The 17597-nt window shown below is 39.2% G+C and overlaps 1 protein-coding gene across 7 annotated transcripts in view; it reads right to left on the bottom strand.

Annotated features, from left to right (window-relative positions):
• Window positions 1-3074: 3074 nt before the first annotated feature.
• Window positions 3075-17597, bottom strand: part of LOC126198876 (uncharacterized) — a 66513-nt gene continuing 51990 nt past the window's right edge. For all 7 annotated transcript variants that reach the window (XM_049935484.1, XM_049935501.1, XM_049935493.1 and 4 more), the window contains one exon: window positions 3075-5639. In XM_049935484.1, the coding sequence (XP_049791441.1) occupies window positions 4264-5310 (1047 nt within the window). In that variant the 5' untranslated portion in view covers window positions 5311-5639 and the 3' untranslated portion in view covers window positions 3075-4263. The remainder of the gene's footprint in view (window positions 5640-17597) is intronic.

Here is a 17597-nt window from a genome sequence, read left to right on the forward strand (position 1 = left end):
CACACATCCTCCATAAAGTTCCGATCTCTCCCCATGAGATTTCCATACTTTTGGAGCTCTGAAGAAAGAAATTAATGGCCATCAATTTGCTTTGGACAAAGAGTGCACACCTCGATACAACTGTGGTTCTGTAGGCAACCACAAACATTTTCCCATGAAGGAAATGACCAGCTTGTATTACATTGGGATAAATGTATTAACAATTATGGTGCACTTTTGAAATAACAAATAGTTTACTTACTTTTCCCCCATTTGTCTCATTTTCATTTGACTGCCCCTTATAATTAAGAGGTGTCTATACAGTTCTTGTTAATATAAGGGCCAGTCAAATGCAAATGAAACACCTGCCACACACAAGACATTTATCCTACTGGAAGGCGAGACAATCTATTCCCAGTTTATAGAACTCTCTCAGCTGCTAATGGATCCACAACTCCACCCACTCGTGCATTTCCTTGTCCGACAAACCCGACATCCACACGTCTTTCTTCAGGTTACCAAAGATGTGAAAATCACATGCATATGAGAAATATCCAAGGTATATGGAGGATGCTGCAGTGTTTCCCAACAAAATCACTGAAGCTTAGCCTTCAGCTGATGGGCAGTGTGGTGGCAGGCATCATCAAGCAACAGGATGATTCCATCCAACAGCAGTCCTGAGCTTCTTAACTTTAAGCCGTGTTGCATTTTCTGTAAAGTGTCTTCTTAGCACCGCACACTGATTGTAGTTCTACACCCGAATGAGCAGAAGGCCCCTGCAGTCGAAGGAGAACTTATGTGAACAGCTTTGGATTCCCTTGGCAGGCAAGATGCTGGATGTTTTTACTGTCAGCTTTGCCATTTATCCTTGGGCTCTGGGAATGCTGTTGGACAGAACCATACTGTTGCATAATAATACCCACCTCCACAGTGCTAATCGGATGAAGGTTACACTTCAGCGATTGGTTGGGAAACACTGCAATGTCTTCCAGATCTTCCACCACATGATTTTCACATCTATAGCGACCTGAAGAGAGACATGCATGGTCATTGTTTTCCATCAGATGAGGGAGTGCAAGAATGGGTGTGGTTGGGATCTGCCAGCAGCGAACAGCATTCTACACACATCAAAAAAAGTTTTGCATCACCCCAGTTCCCAGAACTCCTGAAGATAGACGTTGAGTGTGTGTGTGTGTGTGTGTGTGTGTGTGTGTGTGTGTGTGTGTGTGTAAGGCTCTAAGCACTATGGGACTTAACATCTGAGGTCATCAGTCCCTAGAATTAGAACTACTTAAACCTAACTAACCTAAGGACATCAAACACATCCATGCCCGAGGCAGGATTCGAACCTCCGACTGTAGCAGCAACGCGATATTGTATCAAAGACTTTCACTGCCCAAAGATGTAAACAATCATGCATGAACAGTGCCTATTAGACGGAGGGGGTCCAACAGCCAATCATTTCTAGTCATTCCACCAGGAAGGAGCTACATGGCTCATGTTGTCTATAGTTCAACCACACCTAGATGGTCAATACCATGGTTCAATTGCATCTGCATTGTTACTTTGTGCCAGGAAGGGCTCTTAACAAGGGAAGTGTCCAGGCATCTCAGAGTGAACCAAAACGATGTTGTTCGGACATGGAGGAGATACAGAGAGACAGGAACTGTCAAAGACATGCCTCACTCAGGCTACTACTGCAGTGGATGACCGCTACCTACGGACTATGACTCGGAGGAACCCTGATAGCATCGCCACCGTGTTGAATAGTGCTTTTCGTGCAGCCACAGGAAGTCATGTTATGACTCAAACTGTGAGCAATAGGCTGCATGATGCGCAACTTCACTCCCAATGTCCATGGTGAGGTTACCTTTGCAACACGATACCATGCAGTGCGGTACAGATGAGACCAACAACATGCTGAATGGACTGTCCAGGATTGGCATCACGTTCTTTTCACTGATGAGTGTCTCATATGCCTTCAACCAGACAATCGTCGGGGACATGTTTGGAGGCAACGCCTTAGACACACTGTCCAGCGAGTGCAGCGAGGTGGAGTTTCCCTGCTTTTTTGGGGTGGTATTATGTGGGGCCAACGTATACTGGTGGTCATGGAAGGCGCCGTAATCGCTGTACGATATGTGAATGCCACCCTCCGACCGATAGTGCAACCATATCGGCAGTATATTGGTGAGGCATTCGTCTTCATGGACAACAATTTGTGCCCCTATCGTGCACATCTTGTGAGTGACTTTCTTCAGGGTAACATCACTTGACTAGAGTGGCAGCATGTTCTCCAGACATGAACCTTATCGCACATGCCTGGGATAGATTGAAAAGGGCTTTTTATGGAGGACGTGACCCACCAGCTATTCTGAGGGAGAGACACCGAATCGCCAATGAGGAGTGGGAAAATCTGGACCAACAGTGCCTTGTTGAACTTGTGGACAGTATGCCACGACGAATACAGGCATGCATCAATGCAAGAGGACGTGCTACTGGGTATTAGAGATACTGCTGTGTACAGCAATCTGGACCACCTGTGAAGGTCTTGCTGTATGGTGGTACAACATGCAATGTGTGGTTTTCATAAGCAATAAAAAGAGCGGAAATGATGTATATGTTTATCTCTATTCCAATTTTGTATACGGGTTCTGGAACTCTCGGAACCAAGGTGATGCAAAACTTTTTTGATGTGTGTTAACACATGTGGTGATTACTTTTGAATGGAACCATTCCATGGTCTAGTTGTGGCAGGTGTTTGATTTCCATTTGACTGCCATCATAGATATGGCTTTTGCATAAAAGTTAATTTTGGAAATTTAGTTTGATAGGATATAAATGTTGACCTAAGAAAACTAGTTCTTTCTTAGTTACTGTGAAGTTAGATCAACATCTTGGAACCCCCTTATTACTACATGAAAGAAGGAAGATTAGGAATTGTTAATCAGCTCATTATTGGTACACTCACTCCAGACTCATTCTTGAGGAAATATTCATGCTAAAAGATAAGAAATAAATCTAATGAGGAAAGCAAAAAAAGTGAAGAGAGCAACTTTCTTGCTTTTAAAAAATTTTATTTGATATGTGACATGTTTATAAAAAACACAGAAATGACTATTCATTTCCATAAATTCAATTTTTTACATTATTTACAATTAAAATTTGTACACATCTAATTGTAAGTGAAGAGGTGAAAAACAAAAAATATATGCTGGGGAAAATATAGTTATAAAAGCTTGTTCTAGAACGTAAGTATCGCTGCTATGTCCAAAATAGTCCTACAGATGAGTGAGGATATGCTGCTTTTAGAACTGAATCAGAGAAAAGAAGGAAGGACAGTGTGAAATTCAAAAGCAGATGTTAAAAAGTATACTTGGAGATGCCAAAAAGTATGCTCGGAGATCTGCTAAATACAATAAACTGATTGCGATAGTTTGATTTATAATGGAAACAAATGATGACTATTAGCACAGAGGTGATGGTCCTTTCAGTAAATGGCTGATTCTTCTCATCAACAAGACAACTTATTTTACTTATATCCCACACATGCATTTCACTGCTTCCACATTTTTGCTTGCCTGAATATCTGGCTCTGCAAATCATCTTTTATATGTTCTAAAGGAACTGCCACTTTCTGTATGCATTTCCTAAAATACTCTCTATATCACTAAGATTTTAATTTCTTCAAAAATTATTGTTTCTGCATTAGAAAGCTTTAGATTTAACAAACAAAGTTCTCACTAGTGACTTACAAGAGCTTAAAAACTAGCCACATTACACAAAGTTTTAAAAACATGGTTCATCTTATTGTGTTGATAATGGTTTGTCTTCTTACGATTACAAAATTCATGCAATTTGATAAAAAAGACTAATCTGCTCTGTAAACAGATAGCAGCTATTCACACACTGTGGTTCACTGAACTTTTGTGGAAGCTCCACACTTTCAATGAAAAGACTGATCACATTATATCAGAATAATTTCAACAAAACACAATAATGTAATAGTAACTAGTTCCACACTAGCATGTTCATGTACTGAAAATACATTAACTCATTGTTGTGGACTTGTGGTAATGTAGCTGCTGTGCAGTTAGCTTGCTGGCATAGTCTTCTCTGGGAAATGGGGAGAATTAAATGAAAAATATTTTGGTGTCTGGATACTAGTTACAAATATCCCTATCCTTTGTTGAACTGCAACAGTTCAAAGACAACATTTATGCCTGTGAGAAACATGAAACAGATAGGAATATTATGGCCAATGTGACAAAATCTGATACGTTCCTATTTAAACATCTTTTTCACAACTGCTGCATATCGATCATTCATTTCTTTTGTAACTTCTCTCACTTCCTGCAACCTTCCTTTTGCTGCAGTGTTATTAGGCTCAATTTTCAAAACTGCTTTCAAATTGTCTTCAGCTGTTTCATAATTATGGAGTTCTTTACAAGCTACGGCATTCCTATATAGGGCTTTCACATTATTTTGATCAATTTTTAACACTTTCTGACATAGTACAATAACGTAATGAAAATTCTTCTGATGAAGCTGACATGATGCCATATTATTTAGCAAGTTAACTCGCAGTGATAGAATGTCTTTGTCTAGAGGTGACTTCCTGGATAAAGATTCTAGAGAACCTATAGTAACAATAATTTTGAAAGCTTTACTAAATTTTATGAAGGAGTCTATGATACGACCAGCACGAAAAAGTTTCACACCTTGCTCCTTATATTGTGTTCCTATAGAAAATTTCTTCTCTTTGCTCCAATCAAACAACAATTCATCATTATGTAACTCCTCAAGTTCTAGAATACATTTTATGTTGCCCTTAATGCTAGGTCTAGTTTCATATTTTGACTGGCAAAGAGGTTTTGTTGGCACTTCTATCACAAAATGACTGGTTTCTCTCAAGAACATACACTGAACACACAACTCTAGCAATCGATCCAGGTCATTATCTGCCTCTCCAATTTTTATTATTCCATTAAAGGAATTACTGAAGTAACAACTAGTTGGATCTACATCTACTCCTTCAAATGAAACATCTGTTATTTTCACTTTACACTCTGCAAAATCTTGAGGTTTAGTTCCCCACTCCCCAGGCTTAACAACAGTTTTGGAAATATGCCGTAAATGGTTTAGTAATTTGTCCTCTTCTTGTCTTTGAGATCTCTTTTTGTGCGCTCCTTCTTCATTTTGACAGTCCATGCCGTCTTCTTCTCCAACATTCTGTCCTTCGGAAGTTTTCTTCTCTTCTTCTACCTGTTCTTGAAAATCAGTATTCTTATCTGTCTCTTCATTCAATGTAATGTCACCTTTTCTATTCATCTTTATAAGTGGGATTGAAATTTTGGAGCTCTTCAAACAGACAAATATATCTCTGAAAATATTCTGCTGGCAACGTTACAAAGATTGACTTTTTAAAAGGATAACTTGTTTCCTGAATCTTCATGAAACAAGAAACAAAAAACTGCAACAGTTATATGATTAAAATACACATCCATTTTTAATATCCTAATATGAGAATTTTTTAGTAATAACAAATACAACTAACATATGAGGTTCTCCGGCATGATTGGAAAAAGAAGTATCCAGGTGTTAAACTAGGTTATTAGTTCCATTTTTCCGTATGGTATTTTGCCAATTCTCTTCTTATTCTGCAACAAAGAATAACATTTTCTGATCAAGATAATGAACAGGTACTGTAATAGAAGCCAAATGCAAAATAAATGAATAAAAAGGTCTAATGTTTAAACAAATATGGGACAACCAATAGGATAACCTTCTATGACTGATTTATGAATTGATCTTTTGATTCAGATTTTAATAAATAAGGATAGAGGCTTCAATTTGAACAATGCTTTTATTCTGACACCCAATTTTTAAGACATTTACAACTGTTTCAGTAATCAGTCAAAAAGCTCTAAGGCAGCAGATGTAATATAAGATGCAGTGCCAGCTCCGAAATGTAACTCCTGTATGATAGAACGGGCATGACTAGTTTCAGGAATTAAATACCATTACACATAATGACTCATAGCTAACCATTTACAGTGAACACCTCTGATGTTGTCACTTTTAGACTAATATGACTATGGCAGTCATTGAATAACTTTGATGGAAAATTGAACTGATGCACAGTTAGAACTTGGAAATATACTCAAAATCATGTCGTGGACACACCTCTTATGGAAACTGTGTGTTTGTGTGCATTTGTGGCGGAGGGGGGGGGGCTTGCCTGTACGAAATATAATAGAAACAAATGTCATACAATTACTCACTCCCAGGCTCGCTCATGGTTACCCGCACCATCAGACTATCAATATATTTTAAGAACCATGAGATTGGACAGATGTTCATAAATACAAAACAAGAAGAATACTAAAATAATGAAAAATGGAAACGTGACTGGTTGATCACTAACATAAAAACATGGTTGAGCCAGCCTTCCTGATAATACATTACAAAATTCTCCATAAATTTTAGGGAACAAGCCACACGTCACAAAATCTTAAAAGGCATACCACATCTGTTTGATTGCCAGTTAAAATAGACAGCTGGTAGTCACATGATGCCCTCTTTCTAAATATAAAACACTGTCTACCAAAGTGTGGACCTCTGTGGCCCACATCAAAAGCATCACACACTGAAGGGTACTCTCTCCTAGCAAGAAGCCATTCATCATAGGGCTATGTATGATGTGAATGCATCATAGGGTTACATATGATGTGACAACTGAGAAGGACCTCATCCCATCTGCATGGCTGGAAGGAGGTATGCCAAGGCTGAATTTCTGGTTATCAGACATAGTTATTGTCTGTCACTTCAGTCACTGTTCTTCCCATCTGCACACAGAAATTTTGACTGTAAGGGTATCAACAAGAAAAAACTAAATGCTACAAAATATATCCTTCCTCCACCCATTTATACTTATTACAAGATATCCTAAAGAGGTCTTACAGTTGAACTCTGACACTTTAGTGAATAATAATACTCTTGTATCATAACACAGTGAAACTTTGTAGCATAACACAGTGAAATTTATTCCTAGAGGCAGAGTTGACTTTTATTCTCCAGGCTATTAAGTAACATTTAGCAAAGCCCCCCATGCCACACATAACCACAACTATTGAAAAAGGCTATTTACATAAATGACCTATCACTGTTCACACTACTGATGATGGTATTGCATGTATATCATCTTTCAGTAGGTTCTTAAGTGATAATATAAAAATTTACTATTAAAATGCTTGAATGATACCAGTCTCAGTACAAATATCATGTAAAAAGCTTTAAAGTGATATGACCTTCTTGTGACATCTCAAGTGGCTTTTTCACTCTGATTGCCTGCATTCACTCTGTTACTTAAGTTACTCTTTCAAACTAACAAAAATCACAAGTCCACCTAAGAATTCATTTTATTAGTATGTATAGTCCAGTGGTGTCAATGGATATGAAATTCTAAACTGGTTCTCATTAGGGGAAATGGATATGCTTTAAAGATCAGACATGGTGAAACCAGCCCTACCAATTTTAATAATGAGAATGGTAAAGCTGTCATGAACTCGAAGACTGATATGAAAACTGTTTAAATTTCACATTTTTCAAATATAGACATCATTGTTAGAGGCAAAAGAAGCAATAAGAAAAAAAATCGTAGGACTAGCTGTGGATTGAGCTCCAGATCTTTGAATTTGTTCACACTCCACTTGTTCTGTGACATCGACTTAGTGGCTATCAGTATTCAATACGCTGAATAGTATGTAATTGTTCTTCTAAGCAAGCACTTGCAACAGCCTTGATTTCATGGCATCTCACAAGCAGGCCAACAATGGAGATTGGTGACTCCAGAAATGATTGTGTTTGAATATGTGATCACCAAGAACCCAACTGTTAATGGGAGATAAATTTTGAGGATAAACAGACTGAGCTGTTTCAATCCTTCCTTCAATGAAGTCCTATATCGTACTTTGGATTTGGAATCTGATATGATACCTACCAATTAAGCCACAAGCTACACCTTGACATCACTAAAATGTTAAAATTAAACCTCCCTTCCTACAAAGCAAGAAATATGAAAATTGCTTATCAAGCTACCCATATATTACATAGCTGTTAGCAGGTTTGGAACCCATCTAACAAGTCACCCACACCACATATGAACATAACTATTGAAAAAGGCTATTTACTTACATAACCTATCATTGTTTGCACTACTGATAATGGTATTGCATGTATATCATCTTTCAATAGGTTCTTAAATGCTCAGAAATGATTTCTGCCATAACCTTCATGTCAGCACAGAAGTAGCACAACTGCTAATGACCATCATGCTACTTCCTCTTTATCACTACTGACATTTACGGTCTCTGGCCTTACAGTCTCCCTATACTCAAGTAAAAATTACTTTGCACTTTATGTTTCAGCGAGTTGAGAGATAAGAGCCAGGCACCATGCAATCGTAGTTCTTTTACAAGTGCCACATGCTCTCTGTGTTGCCCGTTTTGTAGGTACATACAGTGTCTTGTAGTGTGCAGCTGGTTGCAACACTGTCCTCTCGTGTCTACAATCTGTCAATCACAAAGTAATTTTAATCACAGCACAGCTGAGAAATTTTCAGTTGATGAGACAACTGAATACGTTCCAGAGCTGCTCACTGTTACTGCTAGAAACCAGTTTCTTAGTGTTTTTCCAGCTACAGTATTATTAGCATACTTGTACCTAAGATGTTGTGAGTAGTAAAACAGCCTACTTAATTTCTTTCCACCAAAGCCAGCAGTAGTTTGATGAGTTATTGTGCAACACATTCAGATGAGTTTAGTTGCGTGTACAAGTTAATCTGATTTTATAATTTAGTTTCCTAGTATTTTGCTCCCCCCCGTGAACCATGGACCTTGTCATTGATGGGGAGGCTTGCATGCCTCAACGATACAGATAGCCGTACCGTAGGTGCAACCGCAACGGAGGGGTATCGCTTGAGAGGCCAGACAAATGTGTGGTTCCTGAAGAGGGGCAGCAGCCTTTTCAGTAGTTGCAGGGGCAACAGTCTGGATGGTTGACTGATCTGGCCTTGTAACACTAACCAAAACGGCCTTGCTGTTTTGGTACTGCGAACGGCTGAAAGCAAGGGGAAACTACAGCCGTAATTTTTCCTGAGGGCATGCAGCTTTACTGTATGATTAAATGATGATGGCGTCCTCTTGGGTAAAATATTCCGGAGGTAAAATAGTCCCCCATTCGGATCTCCGGGCGGGGACTACTCAAGACAACGTCGTTATCAGGAGAAAGAAAACTGGCGTTCTACGGATCGGAGCGTGGAATGTCAGATCCCTTAATAGGGCAGGTAGGTTAGAAAATTTAAAAAGGGAAATGGATAGGTTAAAGTTAGATATAGTGAGAATTAGTGAAGTTCGGTGGCAGGAAGTAAAAGACTTTTGGTCAGGTGAATACAGGGTTACAAATACAAAATCAAATAGGGGTAATGCAGGAGTAGGTTTAATAATGAATAAAAAAAATAGGAGTGCAGGTAAGCTACTACAAACAGCATAGTGAACACATTATTGTGGCCAAGATAGACACGAAGCCCATGCCAACTAGCTCTGCAGATGATGATGAAATTGATGAAATGTATGATGAGATAACAGAAATTAATCAGGTAGTGAAGGGAGTTGAAAATTTAATAGCCATGGGAGATGGGAATTTGACAGTAGGAAAAGGAAGAGAAGGAAACCTAGTAGGTGAATATGGATTGGGGCTAAGAAATGAAAGAGGAAGCCGCCTGGTAGAATTTTGCACAGAGCATAACTTAATCATAGCTAACACTTGGTTCAAGAATCATGAAACAAGGTTGTATACATGGAAGAACCCTGGAGATACTAGAAGGTTTCAGATAGATTATATAATGGTGAGACAGAGATTTAGGAACCAGATTTTAAATTGTAAGACATTTCCAGGGGCAGATGTGGACTCTGACCACAATCAAATGGTTATGAACTGTAGATTAAAACTGAAGAAACTGCAAAAGGAGATGGGACCTGGATAAACTGACTAAACGAGAGGTGGTACAGAGTTTCAGGGAGAGCATAAGCGAACAATTGACAGGAAGGGGGAAAGAAGTACAGTAGAAGAAGAATGGGTAGCTTTGAGGAATGAAATAGTGAAGGCAGCAGAGGATCAAGTAGGTAAGAAGACGAGGGCAAGTAGAAATCCCTGGGTAACAGAAGAGATACTGAATTTAATTGATGAAAGGAGAAAATACAAAAATGCAGCAAGTGAAGCAGGCAAAAAGGAATACAAACGTCTCAAAAATGAGATCGACAGGAAGTGCAAAATGGCTAAGCAGGGATGGCTAGAGGACAAATGTAAGGATGTAGAGGCTTATCTCATGAGGGGTAAGATAGATACTGCCTACAGGAAAATTAAAAAGACCTTTGGAGAAAAGAGAACCACTTGCATGAATATCGAGAGCTCAGATGGAAACCCAGTCCTAAGCAAAGAAGGGAAAGCAGAAAGGTGGAAGGAGTATATAGAGGGTCTATACAGGGGCAATGTTCTTGAGGACAATATTATGGAAATGGAAGAGGAGGTAGATGAAGATGAAATGGGAGATATGATACTGCGTGAAGAGTTTGACAGAGCACTGAAAGACCTAAGTCGAAACAAGGCCCAGGGAGTAGACAACATTCCATTAGAACTACTGATTGCCTTGGGAGAGCCAGTCCTGACAAAACTCTCCCATCTGGTGAACAAGATGTATGAGACAGACTAAATTCCCTCAGACTTCAAGAAGAATATAATAATTCCAATCCCAAAGAAAGCAGGTGTTGGTAGATGCGAAAATTACCAAACTATCAGTTAAATAAGTCACAGTTGCAAAATACTAACGCGAATTCTTTACAGACGAATGGAAAAACTGGTAGAAGCCGACCTGGGGAAAATCAGTTTGGATTCCGTAGAAATATTAGAACACATGAGGCAATACTGACCTTACGACTTATCTTAGAAAATAGATTAACGATAGACAAACCTACATTTCTGGCATTTGTAGACTTAGAGAAAGCTTTTGATAATGTTGATTGGAATACTCTCTTCCAAATTCTAAAGGTGGCAGGGGTAAAATACAGGGAGCGAAAGGCTATTTACAATTTGTATAGAAACCAGATGGCAGTTATAAGAGTCGAGGGGCACGAAAGGGAAGCAGTGGTTGGGAAGGGAGTGAGACAGGGTTGTAGCCTCTACCCAATGTTATTCAATCTGTATATTGAGCAAGCAGTGAAGGAAACAAAATAAAAGTTCGGAGAAGGCATTAAAATCCATGGAGAAGAAATAAAAACATTGAGGTTCACCGATGAGGTTCACCGATGACATTGTAATTCTGTCAGAGACAGCAAAGGACTTGGAAGAGCAGTTTAATGGAATTGACAGTGTCTTGAAAGGAGGATATAAGATGAACATCAACAAAAGCAAAACGAGGATAATGGAATGTAGTCGAATTAAGTCGGGTGATGCTGAGGGAATTAGATTAGGAAATGAGACACTTAAAGCAGTAAAGGAGTTTTGCTATTTGGGGAGCAAAATTACTGATGATGGTCGAAGTAGAGAGGATATAAAATGTAGACTGGCAATGGCAAGGAAAGTGTTTCTGAAGAAGAGAAATTTGTTAACATCGAGTATAGGTTTAAGTGTCAGGAAGTCGTTTCTGAAAGTATTTGCATGGAGTGTAGCCATGTATGGAAGTGAAACATGGACCATAAATAGTTTGGACAAGAAGAGAATAGAAGCTTTCGAAATGTGGTGCTACAGAAGAATGCTGAAGATTAGATGGGTAGATCACATAACTAATGAGGAGGTATTGAATAGAATTTGGGAGAAGAGGAGTTTGTGGCACAACTTGACTAGAAGAAGGGATCGGTTGGTAGGACATGTTCTGAGGCATCAAGGGATCACCAATTTAGTACTGGAGGGCAGCGTGGAGGCTAAAACTTGTAGAGGGAGACCAAGAGATGAATACACTAAGCAGAAGGATGTAGGCTGCAGTAGGTACTGGGAGATGAAGAGGCTTGCACAGGATAGAGTAGCATGGAGAGCTGCATCAAACCAGTCTCAGGACTGAAGACCACAGCAACAACAACAGTATTTTGCTACCCTCTCCCCTTTTTCTCTATTTTAAAAACGCCACTTAATGATGACTTGCTAAGAAGTAAACCAGTTGTGATACAATTCATGGGACCCAAGGCTGACAAATAAAATAAAATAATGTCATTTACAAGGTGGTCGCTGTGTTGATCTAAGGCAGTATTCTTAATCTGAGGAAACATGCCACTTCAGTCCGTTATTCATCCAGAAACACTCTAAGCAGTTGATAAATCATCACTAACCATCAGCATTGAAGCCATTGTTGTTGTTGTTGTTGTTGTCTTCAGTCCTGAGACTGGTTTGATGCAGCTCTCCATGCTACTCTATCCTGTGCAAGTTTCTTCATCTCCCAGTACCTACTGCAACCTACATCATTCTGAATCTGCTTAGTGTATTGATCTCTTGGTCTCCCTCTACGATTTTTACCCTCCACGCTGCCCTCCAATGCTAAATTTGTGATCCCTTGATGCCTGAAAAAATGTCCTACCAACCGATCCCTTCTTCTAGTCAAGTTGTGCCACAAACTTCTCTTCTCGCCAATCCTATTCAATACCTCCTCATTAGTTACGTGATCTACCCACCTTATCTTCAGCATTCTTCTGTAGCACCACATTTCGAAAGCTTCTATTCTCTTCTTGTCCAAACTATTTATCGTCCATGTTTCACTTCCATACATGGCTACACTCCATACAAATACTTTCAGAAACGACTTCCTGACACTTAAATCTATACTCGATGTTAACAAATTTCTCTTCTTCAGAAACGATTTCCTTGCCATTGCCAGTCTACATTTTATATCATCTCTACTTCGACCATCATCAGTTATTTTACTCCCTTAATAGCAAAACTCCTTTACTACTTTAAGTGTCTCATTTCCTAATCTAATCCCCTCAGCATCACCCGATTTAATTTGACTACATTCCATTATCCTCGTTTTGCTTTTGTTGATGTTCATCTTATACCCTCCTTTCAAGACACTGTCCATTCCGTTCAACTGCTCTTCCAAGTCCTTTGCTGTCTCTGACAGAATTACAATGTCATCGGCGAACCTCAAAGTTTTTACTTCTTCTCCATGAATTTTAATACCTACTCCGAATTTTTCTTTTGTTTCCTTTACTGCTTGCTCAATATACAGATTGAATAACATCGGGGAGAGGCTACAACCCTGTCTCACTCCTTTCCCAACCACTGCTTCCCTTTCATGCCCCTCAACTCTTATAACTGCCATCTGGTTTCTGTACAAATTGTAAATAGCCTTTCGCTCCTTATATTTTACCCCTGCCACCTTCAGAATTTGAAAGAGAGTATTCCAGTTAACGTTGTCAAAAGCTTTCTCTAAGTCTACAAATGCTAGAAACGTAGGTTTGCCTTTTCTTAATCTTTCTTCTAAGATAAATCGTAAGGTTAGTATTGCCTCACGTGTTCCAACATTTCTATGGAATCCAAACTGATGAAGCCATTATAAAAACAGAATTACAAGTACTGAAGAAAATACTCAGGCTCCAGGTCCACAACACAATTTGGATGTGCAAAATCTCTCTTTACTCAACTGAAGGCATTGGTGCAATAATAAAATGTGTCGCATTTACATAGTTTTGGATATAACACAAAAAGGTGCACAAAGTCAAAAATGATTTTAATTGGTCTTATCTTTTTCCAACCTTTACGTACATCATCAGTACATTGTTATAGTTTGTTACACAACCAAACAGAGATTTACTGTAATATATATTGAATTTTAAAAAATCTGACTTCCCTCTCTTGTACCAAATAACTAGGTTTTATATTATATATGAGGTCTGTTCAAAAAGTAAGGTGGCTTTATATTTTTATGAAAAAAATATTTATTTATTCATTAATATTCATGTTATCCCCTTCAAAGTAATCCCCCCTCAGAAACAACACAACGCTTCTTCCAATCCTTGAAGAACTTCTCATAAGCACTTTTTGGTAAAGCCTTGAGTATTTCCAGCGATGCAGTTTTTATTTCCTCAATTGTTGAAAATCTTCATCCTTTCATAGGACTCTTCAGTTTTGTGAACAGGTAAAAGTCACAGGGGCCAAATCCAGTGAATACAGTGGCTGAGGCATGACTGTTATGTTGTTTTTGGCCAAAATATCTCTCACAAGCAACGATGAATGAGCAGGTGAATTGTCCCGATGCATGAATTGTTTTTCCACAATTTCGGAGGTTTTTTGTGTATTGCTTCTTGCAAACAGCGCATACATCAAGGTAATACTCCTTATTGAGCATAAATGTTGAGACAAAAATTCATGTTGCCCTACACCATGGTAACTGAAAAAAACAGTGAGCAAAACTTTGACATTTGATTAAACTTGCTGCTGTGCTTTTTTCAGTTTTGGCTCTTTGGGATGTTTCCATTGGGACGATTGGGCTTTGGTTTCGATGTCATAACCATAAACCCATGTTTTGTCACCAGTTACGACCCTTTTGAGAAAATCAGAATCATCATTGACGTCGTTCAAGAGCTCCTGAGCGATGCTCATGTGAAGGTTCTTCTGATCAAAATTGAGAAGTTTTGAACAAACTTCGCTGACAGGGTCTCATGCCCAAAACATCTGAAAAAATTGCTGACCAATATGCCAACATCGTCAGCAACTTCTCTTATGGTAATTTGATGATTTTCCAAAACAATTTTCTTCACAGCTTTGACCTTATCTTCTGCTGTTGTGCTGGGGTGTCCAGAGCAAGGTTAGTCATTGCCATCTTCTCGGCCATCTAGGAAGAACTTGTACCACTTGTAAAAATTTTTTTTTTTTACTTACAGCAGATGCAGCATATGCCGCAGTCAACATTTCAAGTGTTTTAGAGCACTTTATTCCGTTTTTCACACAAAATTTGATGCAAATTCGGTGCTCCATTTTTTATAACAATTGAAAATAGCTGAGTACACTAAAACACATCTAACCTTTCTGTCTGTCAAAAAGAAATGAAGTAGGCTGTACACTTAGAACTGTGAACATATATGTTCAGGACATGTGTATCAACAAAAAAAGGATCGATAATTGAATGTATGTTGCCCGTACAATTTGAAAAGTCACCTTACTTTTTGAACAGCCCTCATATATAACCCCTAGATCGATTTCAACCAAATGTGACACAGAAACAGCATATCTCAAGAGCATCACCACTGTGTGGTTTACAATCTCCTAGTTCCAATAGTAGTGGAGATACAGGCTTATAGGCTGCTTTGCATGACAGGTGTGTTGTGTGGGAACAGTACTGGCCAGTCAAATCACGCTGCTTTTCAGTGCAGCCTACATGTCAGGGGTAAGAGACGGTTTACTGGGCCCCAACATGTAGGCCACCCTGGATGATAGGCATGTTATGTTGGAGTAGCATCGGTCTGTTTTATCAACCTGCTTTAAATTGCGGCCTGTACACCAGGAAGAAATAAATGATTTTCAAGCCCTTGATGTGTAGCCTGGCCTGCATGGCAAGCATTTTGTGCAAGTAGTATTGGCCTGCTTTATTGAACTGTATTGCAGGGCTTACACATGGCAATGAACATGGCTGAGGACAGGTTGAGATGGGCAGTAGAGGGGATGGTCAGAGGAGCAGAAGGAAATAGACAGAGAGAGTGGAGGAAGTGGTGATGCACGAGGCAGGCAGAAGGTTTAGAGGGGTGATGGGCAAGTGGGAAAGAAAGGGGTGAGGCAGAGATGGAAAGGAAGGGGAGGTGGAGATAAAAAGAGAGGGGGGAAGAGGATATAGTCAGAGAGAGGGGGCAAAGGAAATGGACAAAGAGAGGTGGAGGAGGGGATGAAGAGAGAGAAAGAGAATGGGGAAGTGGAGATAGATATTGGTGGGAGGATGAGGCTGACTGACAGAGGGAGAAAGAGGTCGACACAGAGAGGGGGAGGGTGGAGTGAGGGGACGGAGGAGGAGGACGAGGAGGAGGAGGAGGAGGAGGAGGAGGAGGAGGAGGAGTGTTCAGTTCGTGTGTCTATATCTCCTAACCAGCACTGAGGTTAAAGGAACAGCTGTAGGCAATAGCACTAACAAATCACCTCTGAATTTTCATTATCAGGAAAATGGTTTAACATTTTCTACATTATTGTATATCTGACCAAGACTATGTTATGAAGCATTCGTTTTATTTATAACAAAATTTAATAAAACATGAGACAGAGTTTCTGGCCAGGATTTATAGTACCATCAATACATACATATTAAAGTAAAAGGGAACTATCAGAACTAATAATTCCTTAATCAGGGAGAAGTCAAGTCTGAGCAACCTGCCCCTTTCCTCCATGAAGAAGGAAATATTGGCTCCAAAGGCTTGGTAATGTATCCATTTTACTTTGATATGTGTGTTTATTGGTGGTACTATACTTCATGCTTTCTGAAAGTAGGTACTGGCCAGCAATTCTGTCTCATAACTTATTCTTTTCTCGACTGAATTTCTCTTTGATATGAGAACATTTAGTGGCTGTAATCTGATAAGTATTGTAAGGATTGAGAGTCTACCAAATGTAATACATAAAATTTATTGAAACTAATTCAATAGCTTGAATTGACAGCTTTTATTAGCCATGGTGGACATGAACCAAGTTTAATTTCAATTTCAATGAATATCCTCGTACTGCTTTCAATTTACTTACCAAATTTCAGATTTATGACATTACGAGTTACCTGTTATAAGTGTAATTTACCTATGACAGACATTTATAATTTTGAGGTAGAATGTCCTCATGAATTCACCAGTACCTTCGCCAACACCATTTTCACATTTTCAATGAGTGGAAACAAAGTTAATTTTCCTTCAACATCTTGGTGATAACAGTATTAGATTGAGTGAACTAAACTGAAATAAACACCACCCACAGATTAGGCCTCAGGGCCATTTTGTCTGGCTGAATGCTGCCTACATGTTCAATATGAGAAATGATCTAAGACTGTGGGATATATTATCAGTATGTTTCCAATCCCTCTAGCCTTTATTGCAAGCATATGAATTCTCATGGTATTGTTGCATCTTTATTCACGTAGATCTTCATTTTGCCTCGCGAGGCTGAGTAGACCTCTTTCTAGATCTTAATTTGAGGACATACCAGGAATTGAACGTATATGATTCCACAGTGAAGGCAATGATGCTATGGAGGCTGAAAAATTACATCACATGTGTGCCATTTCAGGGCCAATTGTTGCAGAGACAGTATAACCAATGCTGTGTCAGGGTTTAAAAATGATTGTGACATTCCAAAATGATTGTGACATTCCAATATCATCAAACGTTCAGCAGGGGAGCTCCACGAGCTGCCCCGTCTAGAAGTTCTGCTGCCATTTTGAGTTCTCTAAGTGGTACACTTGACCACAAAGTGGCTCTGGGGATGACTAAAAGCACTTTGTATCAGTGGTTTCCTTGGACATAAAGGGCACTTAGTGGTGCAGTTTGTTGCCAGATTGCAGGAGCTTGTTGGTCAGCAGCTGCAGCTAACAGCACTTGATGCCAACC

The sequence above is a fragment of the Schistocerca nitens genome, chromosome 1 (assembly GCF_023898315.1).
Source record: "Schistocerca nitens isolate TAMUIC-IGC-003100 chromosome 1, iqSchNite1.1, whole genome shotgun sequence".
Taxonomy (NCBI): Eukaryota; Metazoa; Arthropoda; class Insecta; order Orthoptera; family Acrididae; genus Schistocerca; species Schistocerca nitens.